We start from the raw sequence: 17,442 nt of genomic DNA, 5'->3' as shown, positions 1-17,442 counted from the left end.
ACAAGGTTCGTATATTCTTAATTGAAAGTTTATACGATTCCAATTTATCAGTAGTTTAAGCTTGATAAAATGCTCAAATTAGACAAATAAAATATACAACACAATATTCAATATGCACAATATAAGGTTCATGTATTTTCAATTAAAAATCCATGTGATTTCAGTTTACCATTAGACTAGGCTTAATAAAATGCATAACTCAACATTCAACAACAACTCAAAGTTAGTTTCTGCGCAACAAATATTTCACATGTTAAAATTTAATATGAACAACTCAATCATCATTATTGTATAATAACTAATCTACTTTAAAACTTTCACAGCCAATTCAATGGTTTAACAATTTTTAATTTATATCAATAGTAAAATCACAATTGAAATTCCAGCTGAAAGTTTTCCCATCCAACTAAATATTTGATTGAAATTCAACTATTTTGGATAATCCTCTCATCAATTGATGCGAGACTAAAAAGCCAGTGAGCCCATTCCATTACTCTCTGCTCGTGGTTTAATGAAGAAAACATGGCCAAACAAGAAGCTATCAATAACAATAAATATTGAAAGTCAACAAAATGTTATATTACTCATTGCTCGTGGTTCAACTGTCAACTCTTTCATATTTTAGCATAAAAGTAATGGACAACATTCTTAATCAAAGCTTAACAGACAAATTTTCAATCGAAGTGTAACACCCTTAAATTTACATACCGATTTTTCACAAATTATTAAAACCATTATCATGGTAGAAAATTTTCTTACCATGATACATCCAAGACATAATACAAGTCTTAAAATATCCAAAAAGACAATTAAAACCGTGAGAGACAGACATAAGCCTCATGTCATGATATTCAAATCAGATCATAAATCAAGAGGGACAGACATAATCCTCTTGGTCATATAAATACTTTTAATAAAAAGGATTAGAGTTTACATGCTTCACAAAGAAGATATGTCCTAAGTTGGCACAAGATACATTGTATAATCTAAAATAAGAGGCAACGTAAAAGATGGTGTCTTATACACCATAGTTATACCTCTAGTGCTTTCTCGGCCGGACTCGCTCCTGTAAAAATATTAACCACGGGGAATGAGACTTAAAAGTCACAGTAACCAAAAATTAATATGTAATGATGCATTCGGATGTAACTAATAATGCGATTGCTAAGTGGGCACACAAAACATTTAATCGAACAATACTTTCAAACAAACTGAATAAGTATTTAATTTACATAACTGCACCTTATATCCTCCTTTTGCCATACTCGGACGCCAAATCACCTGACCAAAGGTGAGTTGGACCAAGCGACACGCCACTCATTGGGTCCAATGAGGGCTTACCACGTGGTAATAATTAACCGAACAGAAATTTTCATTAACACCATACATTAAATACCCTGACAAGTCATGCATCATTCAAATATCCAAACAGAAATATATCTGAACAATAATATCTCATCATGATAAACAAAAATAAATTTTTTAACCCACTTGGCAATAATTTCAAACAAGTATATACAGTATTTATTTTCAATAATTCATAAGTTTTCCTAAACAACAAAATAACACATAACAGTTCACAAACACACCCATCACAACACATTAATAATGGTTACCTTGTGTCTTGAATAACAAGTTCCCCTTCATAACTCCTTTTTCACCACTATCTTTGTCAATATAATCTACATAATTATTTCACAATACTATATATTAATTTTATATTAAAATAAATAACTCTAATTTAAAGAGTTAGAAAGTCTTAGATCTATAATTCATATTAACACTAATTTAAGATTTATGCCTCATTTAACTTCTCAAATTCTTTTCTAAAATTCTCGTACCCTGATAAACTATTTTTTTATCCTTAATTCACTTCTAGTATCACAATTTCATCCTTTTATATTCTAAAAATTCATCCAAAAATAAATTAAAAATTTTAGAATTATCTTGAAGCCTCAAATCACCTTTCTATAATCTCAAAAATATCTATTCATACTTAAATAAATATTTAATAATCATAGGTTTATCCTTACATCTCAGATTCCACATAAATTCAACCATATAGATCTAGATTTTAACTCAAAAATTCTTAAACATGAGTTTCAACCTCAAGAAAATATTCTATAATATTTATTATATCCCTAAGAGTTTTAACCTATATTTTTACTCCATCATATCATCAAATTAACTATCCTATAGAAAAATCTTAATCAGAATATTTACTCTATCCTACAAAATAATCATATTACTAGAAAGCTAATATTATTTAGAAAATAAATATAAAATTAATTTTGTAATTAAATAAATTTTTAAATGCTAATCTAAACAGAAAAGTTAGAACATACCTGAAGAAAAAAAAATAATCCCCCCTTGCGAGAAAACGCCAAGCAACGTGAGAGGAAGAGAGAAAAATAATATAAAAATGAGATTGTGGTCCCAAAATTATATTAAAAAAAACTATAGGTTTGAATTTAATTATTCAAACCTTTAGGCTAAAAGTTACAATTTCCTCTAAATTGCATCTTAGCCTCTTATACTTCCTAATGCACACACCCCCTCCTTTTTATACATGAAGGCACCTCTTCTCTTCCCTCATCTAACCAATGTGGGACTTAGAAACAACAACCTTTTACCCCCTTTTTTTTGTTCCTTCTACCTTCTCTTTTTTTAACACATATAAAAAATTATTTATGTATTATATCTTAACTAAATATTGCTTATGTACTTTTAAATTTAAATTTTTAAATTTATAATTAAATACCTAACCATAATATCATTTCTAAATAACCTCAAATAATATAAATTTCTATTATTATCATTTTTTTCTCAAAACCTAAATTCCACAATTTTTTTATTATATAAAAATCAGGATGTTACACGAAGCACTCCTCAAGATGGAGGGATTTTAAAATTTACACACCTTAAAAGTTATTTCTCACCAATAAAGTTGAGAAACCTTCACATCCTTTGAGTAGCCTTCTCACATTTGTCATCAATTCCACCACTCCCTGTTCGTTCATATTCATTTTTTTTCTTAAAGGGTAAAATTATATTTTTGGTGTGAAGAAAAATTACAATAAAGGCTCCAAGGTTTGCAGAATAATATCAAGTTTTTTTAGGCCCAATATATAATAATATATTTTTTAAGAGCCTTAATACCATTTTTTTCTTTTTTTATTAAGTTTTAAAACAGACCAAACACTTTTTTTCTCGTACATAAATGGCATTATTCATTTATGAATTATACAGCACTTAAAATGTTTGTTATATCTTATATTAATCATTTAATATATTGATATCATGATAAAAAATATGATAGAAAAAATATTGATAATTATAATACGTTGAGTAATTAAAATTTCAGATTCTATGTATAATTTTGAAATTGAACATTAAAAATAAATACATACAAAAAATTGAAATAAAAAAATAATAATTTCATCATACAAAATGTAATAACGACAGTGAGATTTTGAGGAAATTTTTAAGATTAATTTTTTGTGTGGAAAATTAGTTTAATACAAGTCCATAACTAATTTTATATAGTTTAAAAGTTTGGTATAAATATTCACAAATTTAGCTTCACTAACTATTAAAACGATTTAGGAAATCATAACTTTTTATTGACATTTTTCTTCATTCAACAAAATTTAACTAATTGTATATGGTTCATAAATTTGATATATATAAGTATTTACAAGTTTAGTTTCATTAATAATCAAAATAATTTTAAAAACCACAACTTTCTATCAGTAAAGTCTAACTAATTTTATTTCATTTATAAGTTTGGTGTAACTATTTGCAAGTATAGTTTCATTAATAATTAAAATTATTTAAAAAATCATAACTTTTTAAATCATAGAGAGATGTTGAAGTAATTTTATATAAAAATTTAAGAGAAATGCTTAGATAGATTGGGAGAACTATATTATTTGTGATTTGTCTAATTAAAATGCTTAAAGAATCTAAATAAATTTTGTGTGACATCTTTTAAATTAATTTTATTTTTATAATATAATACACATTTGATTTCTTACATTTTTTCTCTCTACTATCATTAATATCATAATTAATTTATATTTAATATCATCTAAATGTTATATTTTTATTAGACAAATCACAAATGGCATGATACACCCGATTTATTGAAGTATTTTTCAAAATATAATATTAAATAAGTTCATTAAAATTTCACTATCATTATTTATTACATTTTCCCAATATTTAAAATGAGCTTGAAGACATTATTATAAAATAACCCTACACGAACACTTATTTCTTATACTTAAAAGTATATCTATGAGAACACTATTAAAGGTTGTTTATTTCTTTTTTATTATTTTTATTTCAATTTTTAAGAGTGCTCATACATTGAGCACTTCTAAAGATGTTATATTTAGGAGCGCTCATAAAGATTGTATACTTAGGAATGTTCATGAATGTCAATCTTTAAGAGTGCTTTTAGTTTTTTTTTATTTTTGTTAATCTTTTTATTCATATATTTAGCAGTAATTTTTTAAATGAACATTTATAAATAGTACTCGCTTTGTCACAAATTATAAAACAATTTTAGAAAAAGTTTAGCGTCCTAAAATATAAAACACTTTAATAAAAATAAAGTTTCATTGATGATACTTTTTTAATATTATCTTTTTTATATATTATTCTTCTTCAATATTCCTTCATCAATGGGATATTAAATGAAGGGTATTTTTAAAATTTTATATTTTTATCTTTAAAAGAAAATTATAAAATGTATTTAATAAGCTTTATTGGTATGTAAAATTTTATTTAAAAATATTTTATAATTTAAGATGGAGGAAGTAGTAGACCAAAGCGTTTTTTAATAGGCTAAAATACATAAAACCTTCTTAAATTTTGAGACAATTGTTTATAACCTCTCTTACTTTTAAAAATTTAAAACTAACTTTCTCAACCTTTAATTTTGGTTTTCAAAAACCCCTATTGTTAATTATGTTATTTTTTTCATGAGGGTTACAATGTCATTCAACTAAAAAAATTTATTAAACAAAATATTATATTGTATAACTATTTATAATAAATTTTTTATATTTTTTGAATTGTTGAGGCATTGATAATAAAAAAATATTATTATCACTATATAAAATTTTAAATATTTATGCTTACATTAGCTTTATCCATGTTTTTTTAATTGTCAATAGGGCATGATTTTATTAATTTAAAAGATAAATTTTTATTTATTTTTTATGTTAGATTAATGTAATGCACATGGATAAAATATTTAAATATTAGATAAATTTTAAAATTTATCTAACACATTAATATTTAAAATTTAAAATATTTTAATCATGTGCATTAGATTAAGCTAACTTAAAAAATAAATAAAAATTTATCTTTTAAAACAATAACATCATGCACCATTGACAACAAAAAATGAATAAAATTAATATAAACATAAATATTTAAAATTTTATACAATAATAATAACATTTTTTGTGTGCTATGAATGCCTTAATTATTTAAAAAATATAAAAAATTATTATAAATAGTTATACAATATAATATTTTTATTTAATAGCATTTTTTAGTTAATGACATTTTAATCCTTGTAAAAAAATAATATAATTAACAAGATTTTAAAAAATAAAATTAAAGATTGTGAGGTAAATTTTAAGCTTTTAAAAATAAAAAAGGTTATATATAATTGTTTTAAAATTTAAAATTTTTTTATACATTTTGACCTTTTCAATACAGATGCTCCGGGGTTTGCCTTTATATTTGGTAACGCTATTTTACTTAAGCGCTCTGATAAAACGCGCTCTAAAAAAATTCCTTTTGTAGCAGTGAGATGTTGTTTGGAGATGCGGAGGAGGGGGTTGGACCGTGGAGCCCGCGTAGTTGCTTTTCGAGAGGTCAGATGAGACTTTTCCGTACGGAGACACCTCGGTTCCTATCAATTTCTTTGATTTTTTGCGCGGGCGCGCTCTCTCTCTCTCTATCTCTCTCTTTTCTATTCCCCTATTTTTCTCTCTTTTGATGAGGACATGTCACGTCAGAGGCACCGCCGATTCTGCATGGGCTCCACGTTCCCATTCACTTTTTCCTCCTATTTCTTCTTCTTCTTCTTCTTTTTTAAGATACAAGCATTTTCTGTTAATATAGGCAAAAAATCCAAGGATAAATTTTTGTTCAACTTTTCAAGTTTCTACGTCCATTTTCATATCAGAGGTGATCAGGGTAGTTGACTCACAGCAATGAATCAATTGGTTATCTACCCAGTGGTGGCGTTGAAGTTGGAGAATTAATATTAATCAGATCCGAGTAATAAAGAACTCTAATTAATGTGATGTAATATAAATATGATGCTATATATGTGGCCTATCGCTGAACGCGGAAGAAAAAAAGGCCTCGCACGTGATTTTTTTTAAAGCACACTTAAATCAGCTGATAAAGACATTGTAAGAAATTAAATTGTGATTAGTTTGACAATTTTAATTTCTCAATTGTATGCCAGCTCAATCCAGTGCATTAGTTTGTGCAAACTTCGCAATCAGAGAATAAATTCCGATGTGTTGGCTGAGTGATATAAGCCAACCACTGGGTAATCGGGATAGAGACATAACATAGTGGTATGCATTGTATTAAATTAATTGAAGATAAGAAATGCTTTTTTATATTATGATCATTAATACCCGATTATATCGTGTCTTTTCTCCATGTGTGGCAGCTAGAGTTTTAGAAGAAACTCTGCGTGTGTTGTGATGTGCAAAAAATGATGTCCAGCATATTGAGGAGAATATCAGATGGAGTAACCAGGTAATTGCATCAGATTAGAGCCAATCATAAAATGGTGTCTAAATAGCATCAGAACCGTTGAGCTGAGCAAGTAGCTCCAAATTATGAATATATATTAGTCTTTTTTTTTTATTAATTACGAAAAAGGCACAGAAGAATGGGAGTTAGATAACGGAAAGGATAAAGTACCGAAGGCTCCCCTAGTTAATTAGTCTGATATTTTTTTTTTTTTGAATAATGAGGAAACAACAGCACAACAATACGCGCGCGCGCGCGCAAAACGAAAGAAAAATAAGGAAAAACAGAAAGGCAACTAATTAATTCAATATGCCATAGGAAGTTATCCTTACAAATTAAATAATTGATATGCAGGTAATTATGGTATACAGTATATTGACTTTTAATCGATGAAAGGTACGATAATAATTTATAACTATATTCAACAACATTATTGCTGGCTATTCGCTGTATTAGACTAAGTAACTAAAACCTAAGTAACGAATGAACGAGGACAGTAAAGTGAGAACCTGCACGTTTCCATTATTATTCAGCGTCGTTCTTTATTCAAAAAGGGAATAAAAATCTCTGGGGAATGAAGTGTCGTGCTTACATGTCTCCGTCATTTTCGCAACTAAAGAAGAGAAAGGCACAGCATCCCCATTCTACTTGTAGGTTCCATTAATTGGTTCAAGCTAGGTGCTCTACAATCTGCGTTGTTCGACAGTATCAAGAAATTATTATACGGATATCCATTTGTGTGTGTGCTGACCATACATAAATATGCACCACGTGGTTTCATCACGTTACTTTAATTAGTCGCATTAGGATTGTACCTGTACTGTGTACAGTAGCCGCACTGCGGAATTGTAGAGTTCCTAGAGCAGGGGCCCGTCAATGGAATGCTTATTAAAATTCCATGTTTCGGGCAATACACAAGAGAAGCACAGAATATATAGAATTGTAAAGTTAGAGTGTTCCTAGGTACAGAGAAAAGTGTGTGTGTGTGTGTATATATATAAATCAAAATTGGATTCAGATACGCTGCTTAACGAGTCCCCCAACGGTCATATGATTCTGGCCATTAATATGTGTGGTTGAGTGTTAGCCAAGAGGACGTTTCTGGAGAATCATATACGGTTGTAGTTGGATTAATTAGAGTGAGTTGCTAGCCCCTGGCCTAATTTGCCTATACAGGATAAACGAATTCAATTATTATTCGGTTCGGACTTCGAGCTGTGGGGTTCCATAAAGGGTCAAAAGGTGCAGACAATTTTCACTTATAGGTAATCTTCAGTGACCTTTATCATGCGTATTTTTCATTCCCTTCGCTGACGCTAATGAGAGCGTCAATTATTTTTCAGTTGCTGGAAAACTAAAAAAAAAAATCAATATTTATCCGTATGACAGGAAGAATACGAATCACTTTTCAAACTCTGGAAACGTTTAGAATTCATGTCCACTCTAGGTTAAAAATAGATATTCTCTAACGTCAGTGTTGTGAGATATTTTAAACTAATTTACACTTTCATAAATTAGTTAATGATATTTATAATTACACAGTCTTTTTATGCTTGTTCTTTTAATAGGTTGTCTTAATTAAAATATCTTATTAACTACACTCTTAATTAAGGGAATAATTTTTTTGACGATGAAATAAGGGAATTTTTTAAAAAAATCATATTAATTGTATTTTGAAAGATTCAATATGTTTTATAATTTTTATTTAGCATGATATCTCAAAAAAGTATTTTATAATCTTAACAGAAAGCTGGAGGAAATACTCAACAGAAAGCCAGAGGAAGACTGATTTATATCCTATGTAATAGCATATTTTAATAAGTTTTTTGTTGAAATCAACAAAACCTTAAAAGTCAGTTATCTCTGTCTAAAAATTCAGTAACTCTTCAACTTTGTTTGAATTAAATATGCATATTTTAATAGTACACACTCTCTCACAAATATTTGATGAGATAAAAGAAAAAAATTTTGATATAATATAAACACAATTTGGCTACTTTATAAGTACTAATTGATGGAATTGTTTTGTTTCAAATTGAAATCCTTAAATTATGGTTGAAAAATAAAAGAGAGAGACCAAAAAAAATTGTTATATGGTTTGTTTATTTTTTGCTTTTTAGTTGAAAGGCATGCTTGGGCTTTCACTAACTGTTATTTCTTATGCTTTTCTTATATTATATTGATGAAATAGGTAGAAATAACTTATAAATATAGAATTCCAATAGAGTAAGATGCATATAAGACAAAAAAATCATTCTCTCTGTATAAAAAGGGAGCAGAAGAGTAAATTAAATAAGGAAAAGTAGGAGTAGAGAAGTGAAGACTGGGGTGCATTGAATCATAGTGGGGGCGTGTATGATAAACAGGAACAGGAAGATAGGGACGTGGAAACAGTTACGAGTGTTGTAGAGCGTCTGGCGACTGCTTTGGGGGAGGGTTTGGTGGGCGTGCCTTTAAAACCACGGGCTATATCTCTCCCATGGTGGACATGTTATGTTTTCTTGTCTTCCCATTTTCCACCATTTTTAATTTCAACTCCTAAATCATAGCTTGATTGCATGTGATTATGCCGGGCCAAAGTGTGTTCCGAAACACGTATATACTTGAGTAAAAGTGCGTTCCGAAACACGTATATACTTTTGAGTAAAAGTTCCAGACTATATACGCGTTAGGGCGTCGCACGCCAGGAAAAGCATGAATAGATAGATAGGTAGGAAAGATCTAGCAGAGAAAGAGGGAAGAGATATATGACCCCTGATAATTTATTAATGCAGTAAATGATACGAGCATGTCAACGTCGCTTTGACATGCACATGTTTATGTAATAATTGAAGAGCTGATCTTGAGAAACAAAGTAATTAGTCAGTAAAGGTAGGAAAGTTGGAATTTGTTGAAGGGATAGTGTCACGCATAATGGTTTGCTTTGTTGGTTAGCTAGAGCGAGCTGAGTTGAGACTTGAGAGAGAGAGAGAGAGAGAGAGAGAGAATGGGGTGCAATAATTGGAAGGGTGTCTGTGAATGGCTACTGTTGATAACGTGAAGAGGAGGGAGAGAGGAGATCCTCTGGATTGGAGCGAACACTTTTCCTTCAGAAATGGCAGTCACTTGCCTTAATCACTCAGATATCTGGGGAATGTAAACCCTGCTCAGCTTTACTGCTCCCCTCCTCTCCTTTGGCTTCTATCGAACCCCAGTTAGCTTTTCTTCTTTGCTGAGAAGAATTGAGAAGTGATCATTATACGTTCTATTGTTAAATCGAACTTCGTGGTTTAAATTTAACAATTTTTTTAAAGTACATATTTAATTTAAGTAGTTTAGATTTACAGTGTAGAAATAATGGAGAGAAAAAGTAGTTAGAGATCACCCATATCTCTTTGCTCACACATACATTCTTGTATCTCTCATATTTACTGAGACGCTCTTAATTAAATTTTGCAAAAAGTCACAGAACCTACATCTAAAAAGGTTGACAATAATGAAGCAAAAACGATTGTTCCGAGTGTGTGATCAAGAAATGAAGAAGATTGGTTGTTGTTGAAGGCAGACACAAAATATTAATGCGGGGAAGCGTCGATAGTACTCATCAAATCACATTATTTAATACTACATCTTGCAGTCTGGTACAAATTTTGCTGTGACCTGCTCTGCCATCCATATGGATGAATTTTCTTTTAAAAAAAAACAAATATTCGCATTATTATATTTTTATTCAATAAAATAACTCAAAGGTAAGATTCAAAATGTATTTTGATCTTATTTTTATTCAGGATTTATTTTAAAGGTCACCTACATTTTTTTAAGTATTTCAAAAAGCATATTTATATTTTTTTGGATTAAATAAAATAATTAATTTTTAAGTAAAAATTAAAAAAATAAAAATGTTGACAATATTTTAGGCCACTATTAATATTACTACTAAATTAATATTATTAGTGGCAGAAGGAATATATATTAACAGTGAAAGTTAATACTTGCATATGGATGAATTTATTGAGATTACTCTTGCTGTAGCTTCCTCTTTTGTCTTGAATTATTACGTAACAGTTTGGTCGAAATGTTCCATCTGGACAGCACCACCACCACCAGTACTGACCTGATCGGCTGATCCTCCATTCGTTTAAAATATAAAATCTTTTTAATCAAATTTTATTTTTAATAAAATAATTATTTATTTTTAAATTAATTTTATTTTTTTATAGTCATCCTATTAAATACCTTACAATAAATATAAAGTTATTATCAATAGAGGTATTTAAAAAAATAATGATTACACCTCAAAAGATTAAAAATGTCTTAAATTTTTAACATCACTTTTTAAAAAATGTTTATATTTTTTTTAAATATATGCTACATAAATGATCCAACCACACTCTGGCCTGGACATCCCTGTGTGAACGTGTGTCTGTAAATCTAATCGGGCACGTACGTGTGCATCATGTATCATCATGGTAAATATTTCATTAAAAAAAAATCAAAAATCAAACATCACACACAGACACACGCACTCTGCAGGGGATTTATGCTAGGCCGTGGCCCGTACGACGTCGTTGGAAGACCCCGGAGAGACATTACTCAAAAGAGCGCCAAGGGATTTGGCATACTGTTGGAGTAGTTGAAAACAAGCATGTGGGATTCACTTTAATTTCTCTCTGTTGCTTTCGTGAACACAGATAGGTATTATTACTTCGCTTCTACTCAATTACTCTCTCGTTTTACTATTTCCACGTCACTCTCTCCATCCACGGCTCACAAGAAATCAAATCGCAGCTAGTTAGCTTAAAGCTCTGATCAGATCCTAACTCGGTGGCAAAAAGAAAGTCTCCGAGTCTGTTGATTGATCAAGGGCAATAATTTCATTCAAAGGACTGAGAAACACTACTTTTGGTTATTTGGCTTTGATGTATAATAGAAAATCTCCTGTCATTTTGTAAAGATTATCATAATTATGAGATGAAATTATTTAGTTGAGCGGCGGGCTTGAGGCTGGAAAAGGTGGGTCCCGCCTCTTTTGACTTCTGTCGGCCAGCACTTAACCAATCAATGATCAATTATTTCATCTCCCAATTAAAAAATGATTTAAAAGGAAAGGAAGAACAGATTACAAATGTCATCATTATAAATGCGAGGATCGTGATTTTCTAATGACGCTTCGCCCTCAGTGGAAGCATGCTACCAGCTTGGACACGCCTATAGACACACACACGCACACACTCATACTCGACTCTGCACTGATGCATAATCGAACCAGAAAGTGCCCTAGCTTGTGGAATTCGATTAGCAAGCTAATACATGTTTTTACCTTTAAAGATTAGCTTCAATCATATAATTAATTGAGGAGATATAATTATAAAAACTATGTTTGTAGGACTTATTTGTTTTTATTATATATTCTCTCTTTAATTATACTTTTTATGATTATTTTTGTTGATATTCGACGACATAAGATCCTCCTTATTAATATATATTTATTTCAACAATCCCGACGGCTTTGGGATTTGCAACCTTTACTGTGCTGCCCTGAAGCTATGTGTTTGTGTTTATTGTACTTGCGAACATAGCTGATAAAACACTGTCCCTGTAATTTCTTACACTGCCACTGTATATATAAGCATACATATACTCTGGCTTCATCAGTAGTCACGCTTAGTTGAATATTTATACGAGTACAGTGCACATAAAAGAAATTTGTGAAAGGAGACATTGATGTCGGAACGTTTTGACTCGGGGGAGTTCTAAAAGTGGTATGTGAAGATAGAGTAACTAGGAGGCCGGAGTATTGTTGAAGAAATGGCGCGCGTTATCATCATTCATCGTCCATAGCTTGAATGATATTTGGCTGTTTGTAGACACTAAAGTAAGATACGTATGGATGCACAGTGCATTTCTACAGTGCACACAGCCGCACACGCACATAGACACCAAGTTTAATTAAAATCCCTTTTGGGATGGAACACCAATCATTGTAGAGGCCAGTGCTAGACATTCCATGCATATTAATTACACTGGACTGAACTGAACTGAACTGAACAATGTTGAGATCAATTATATTGTAGGCGAAACCCTATTCATGAACGAGAGGTGAATCATTGTTCAGATATATTACGATTTTGTGAATGGGAAATATAAAGTTAAAGAACACGTCATGTGAGACTAACTAAAATCATAGATGCAAACGAATTCTGTCTCACTAGCGCGATATTTAACCTACTCAGAAACTAACAATACCTGTTATAAATTAGATCAAGAGAATATGACTACTATAACGCGACAAATGACTATATATGATTTTTTTTTTAAATTCATGCATTCAACTGCTACTACAACGGTCAAGAGCCGACCGAATAGGAAGTGGATGAACTGGATGATTGAGCATCTCTTGGATCTTCACAACTCAACTTGTTAATTATGCTATAACCCAACACTATGAACGAAATTTAGGGATCTTGTGGAAAGCCAGAAATAGATATATAATCACGAGAAACTGAAAGCATTGAATATGAGGAATTTCCGGGATGCTTATTATGGAGCAAGCTATAACAATAACAAGTTAGGAGTTTTCTCCGACCTTGACCTGACCTAGAATTGTGATCATTAAGGCAACCGACTCTGATAAAATATTTGTAAGATCGTAACAGAATCATTAATTTTGTAATTAATAAATTAGAAAAATGATGGCTTGATAAACACAATGCGTTATTATATTATTAAATATCGGGATCCTTCCCCAAGCTAGCACAACATTATATAAATCATCCCGCCTAAAGTCTAAACTTGTGATATATCTAAATGATTAGGAGAAGAATAGATCCTCTATGTCTAAAAGTGGTAGTCTGATCATGTATACCCCACTAGAATCACTTAAAAAGGGACTACAATTAAGAAGGTTCGCTGATCTGAGCTCCAGCATCTATCCTGTGTCCCATTGGGTATTTTGGTCTTGGCTAAATGGTGATAAAAATAGGTGACTCTTCATGAACACAGGGATATGCGGATAAAACACTTATTTTGAGCCTAAATGATCACAAAATCCAAGGGCAGTGACTCAAATTGATTATATCCAGTCACAGACAGTTGTCGGCCAAATTCATTCAGAAATTCTCTTCCCTGTGAGCATCTGACTACTTGATTACTCCACTCTTTCTAGTTAATTGAATTAATTAATCACATCTTATAGCTTCTTTATTAATTAAATTACTCCACTATATATATATATATTATATTTATTATTGGCTTAAACGGCGAAGACAAGTTTAATTTTCCTAATTAATTAAATAGAAGAACGTAGAATTTATATTCAGGCATAATTAATAATTCCTGCCCCTAGCTACTTCTAACCAGCTGGGTGAAAATCTACGTCTACCTAATTGTTGTCATGTTCTGTAAAATTAAATTGATACGTTATGACGATTGAAATATTTCTGGATTTCACCGGGTCATTTCAAACGAGTAGTTTGAAGACCGCCACCAGGCTATCTGGCAAACCTAACTAAAATGATCAAAAGGGAATATAATAGAAAGTTATGTCATACAAAGAAGGAGTAGTTCTAAACTTCTAGTTCAAAGACCTCGTCACGGTTCTATATGTGACCAGCAAATGATACTGCGATCATATTATTATAGGTAAATTATAGTAGAAGTTTTAGCCACGGAGGAATAAATTATACTGTCTGCCATTAATGTTTTTGGTCATTTCCTTTCAGTTGAAAAGACAGCACTAGTGGAAAAACCAACATCATCCCTCAAATTGACTCAGTTAACGGTCAGCAGTTAATGTTAAGTCTTGATGGGAGAAAACAAAAATTTTGTCAGTTCTGAATCATGGATCAGAACTTATTATGATTAAGCTTTAAGTGTTCTATCATTCTTTCTCCGCAAAGATGCACTTGTGGGGAGACAGTAAAGCAGTAAAAGTGGCAACTTGGGAGGGAGGGAGAGAAAGAAATTAAGAAAAGATCACTCATTTCCAGATCAGCAAAGACACATCAATCTGTGAATGTCTGTCTGACTCAAAAAGATGCATATAATGCGTGATCACTTGCTAATTTAATAGCATCCAATAGCTGTAGATATATATCGTGACACTAGCTGGATCCATGGATAGCAAATAATTAAACTAATTAACGCGTTCAAGAAAATGGCAAATTGAAGTGATGCCCCAAAAGAGAGAAGTAAGAATGATCAAAGTCACATAATTATCTTCAAGCCTAAGCTTGACATAGGATATATATATATATATCCAACTACATTAGGTAGAACTATATGAATAATAATGGCACACACACTCTCATGATATAGAAGGATGATCATGACCTCCATGTACATTAACTCTCATGACTCCCGCTTTTCAGTACTCCACTAGCAGTGTGTTAAAACATGAGTCCCACAGCGTTTGCATCAAAAGCAGATTTTCATGATATCCCAGATGATCTTTAACCTTTTGCTTCTGGTTTATGAAAAGGATACAAAGACAAACAGTCTATATAGCGAGAGAGAAAAGCATTTAGAAAAATTAACTGAGGGGAGAGGGGGGAAGCAAAGGAAAGGAAAGGAGCCAACCCTAAATAACACTAAAGTAGAGCACTAGCACTAAGGAGCATGACTCTAAAAGCCCATTCAAATCACCAAGGGAGGAAGAGACCCCCACCTGGGTATTATACTAGAAAGAGCGAGAGTAGAGTTTGTCCATGGCAACAAGGAATTGATCATCAATTCGCTAGCTAGCTTATTGAGTTGCACCTGGAGGTGGGAGATGATGGTGATGATGAAGATGATGAGGTAGCTGGAGAGGCATTGGTGGCGGAGGTTGCTGCTGCGGCTGCGGCGGCGGCCTCTTCCTCTTCTTCTTCTCATAGCTAATCCCTCTTGCTTTCGACTGCAGATCACGAACCTCGCGAAGGTACAGTCTCACCGCTCGAGCTCCAAACGGGTTGGCTTCAGGCTTGCCCCCATTCTCTTCAAAAGCTGCTCTCAAGCGACCGATAAGCGCGTCGAGGCTGCCCCATGCCTGTCGGAGAGGGCATGGACACGGCGCTGGAGGGTTCGGGTGGCCGTAAAAGGGGCAGATCGGTGTATGCACTTTGGTCTTTCCAAATTGATCTAGGTACCTGCAAAACGAAAATATAACGAACACACATACTATATACGGATTGAACAAAAGGGGGAAAATAGAGTGCTTTGTGTTGCATAGTAAATTCGAAGTGTATCAGCGAGTGAGTTAAGAGAGTTCTTGTGGCGCACCGAAGGAATTCGAGAACGTGGGCACCGCTGCACCTGGAGAGGGACAGAGGGGGTCGGTGGTTCTTGAGGTACTGACCGAAGGTGTTCCAGTCACGGCGCTTCTGGTTCTCGTAGCGGCTGCTGGTGGTGGCGGGGGAGGCTGAGGAGGAGGAGCTGGCGGCTAAGCTGCCGCCGCTAGCGGAGGTGGCATGGGTAAGACTGCCGGTGTTGTCGGAGTTACACGTGTCCATGAATTCTTGAATTGAATCCATGAGAAGGAAAGAAACCTAGACGTGTTCTGGGACAAGCAGATCCAAGGCAATATATTCACTTCGTACGAGTGCGTAGATTGTCTCCTCGGTTCAACTTGAACGCTTATCTAGGGTTCCTAAGACAGTGACAGACTCGGAGGAGACTGAGCGAGAAGCCGAGAAATGGAGATTGGATGAGATTAAAATATGACGGAATCCATCGATATACTTATAATTTGGGTAACAGTGGAGCAGTCACGTTGCTTGGGAATTTATTTTAATAAAAAAATTAATCTTTTTTACCAGTTACTGTATAAACTTTTAAAGAAACCAACTAGATCGCCATGGTGAAGGGAAAAGAGGAAAACCAAAAGAGAGGGGAGAGCTGAAAATGGTGAAGCAAAAGGAGATTATGATGGTGAAGAGATTGATGGGAAGTGTGAGTGGACTGTGGCTGTTTGCTGTGTTGCAGTTGTAGTTATTATTGAGTGATACTAGAAAGGGTCCAAGAGGGGCATGGCAGGGAGTGCTGGTGGGTTTGTTTTTCTTTGATTTCTGAGGCTGGCAAGGGATTGGGGTTTTTTGCCTTAAAAGGGGCGGAGCCAACTCAAAGCATGTATCACTTGTTAGTGGCCCTTAATATTTTTCATCCTGTGTGTGTATGTGAATGCGGTGGTTGAATTCAGAGAGAGAGAGAGAGAGAGAGAGAGGATTAGGGCTTTTGGGGAAATAGGGAAAAGAAAGGGTTTGGACAGTAGGTGAGAGAGAGAGAGAGAGAGAGAGAGAGAGGAAAAAGCTTGGAGGGGTAAAAATTGAGGGAATAACATGATTCTGTTCCTTGACCCTGTAGTCTTGAATGACGCTTCCTTTCCCTCTGACCACACTGCCCTTCTCATTTTCCCTCCCTTTTATCTTCTCTCTTCTCTTACCCCTCAAAACAATTTCTCGCATATAAAAATACTTTCACATCTGACCCCTCTTTGTCCCCTCCTTCATTTTCAATATACCACTCAAGTAACCCAATCCGCATTTTGCATGGTCAAAAAAGAAAAAAATCTGCTGGTATATTTATTATTCAATGCTAATTTTCTTATTAGTTTCAGTCCATTGCAAGTGAAGGCAAGAATCTACTCTTAATCATTGATCTTAATATTAAACTTTAAAGAATCATCGTTATCCC

General features: G+C 32.7%; 1 protein-coding gene across 1 annotated transcript; it reads right to left on the bottom strand.

The window, feature by feature from the left end:
- Window positions 1-14,943: 14,943 nt before the first annotated feature.
- On the bottom strand, window positions 14,944-16,848 carry LOC129308098 (protein G1-like5). The gene is made up of 2 exons (XM_054949108.1): window positions 16,033-16,848; window positions 14,944-15,899 (listed from the first exon to the last, which is right to left on the bottom strand). The coding sequence occupies exons 1-2, from the start codon at window positions 16,281-16,283 to the stop codon at window positions 15,518-15,520; spliced, it is 633 nt and encodes a 210-aa protein (XP_054805083.1). The 5' UTR covers window positions 16,284-16,848; the 3' UTR covers window positions 14,944-15,517.
- Between the last annotated feature and the right edge of the window lie 594 nt (window positions 16,849-17,442).

This window comes from Prosopis cineraria, unplaced genomic scaffold (genome assembly GCF_029017545.1).
Source record: "Prosopis cineraria cultivar Desert tree isolate PC_DT_omini unplaced genomic scaffold, ASM2901754v1 PC1, whole genome shotgun sequence".
Taxonomy (NCBI): Eukaryota; Viridiplantae; Streptophyta; class Magnoliopsida; order Fabales; family Fabaceae; genus Prosopis; species Prosopis cineraria.
This window is presented reverse-complemented; position numbering and strand designations above follow the sequence as displayed.

Bases quoted from the DNA above. Each gene is read 5' to 3' on its own strand.
- LOC129308098 (XM_054949108.1), bottom strand. From the start codon at position 16,283: ATGGATTCAATTCAAGAATTCATGGACACGTGTAACTCCGACAACACC. The intron at 15,900-16,032 runs GTGCGCCACAAG...TTCGTTTTGCAG, and splicing joins CACGTTCTCGAATTCCTTCG to GTACCTAGATCAATTTGGAA.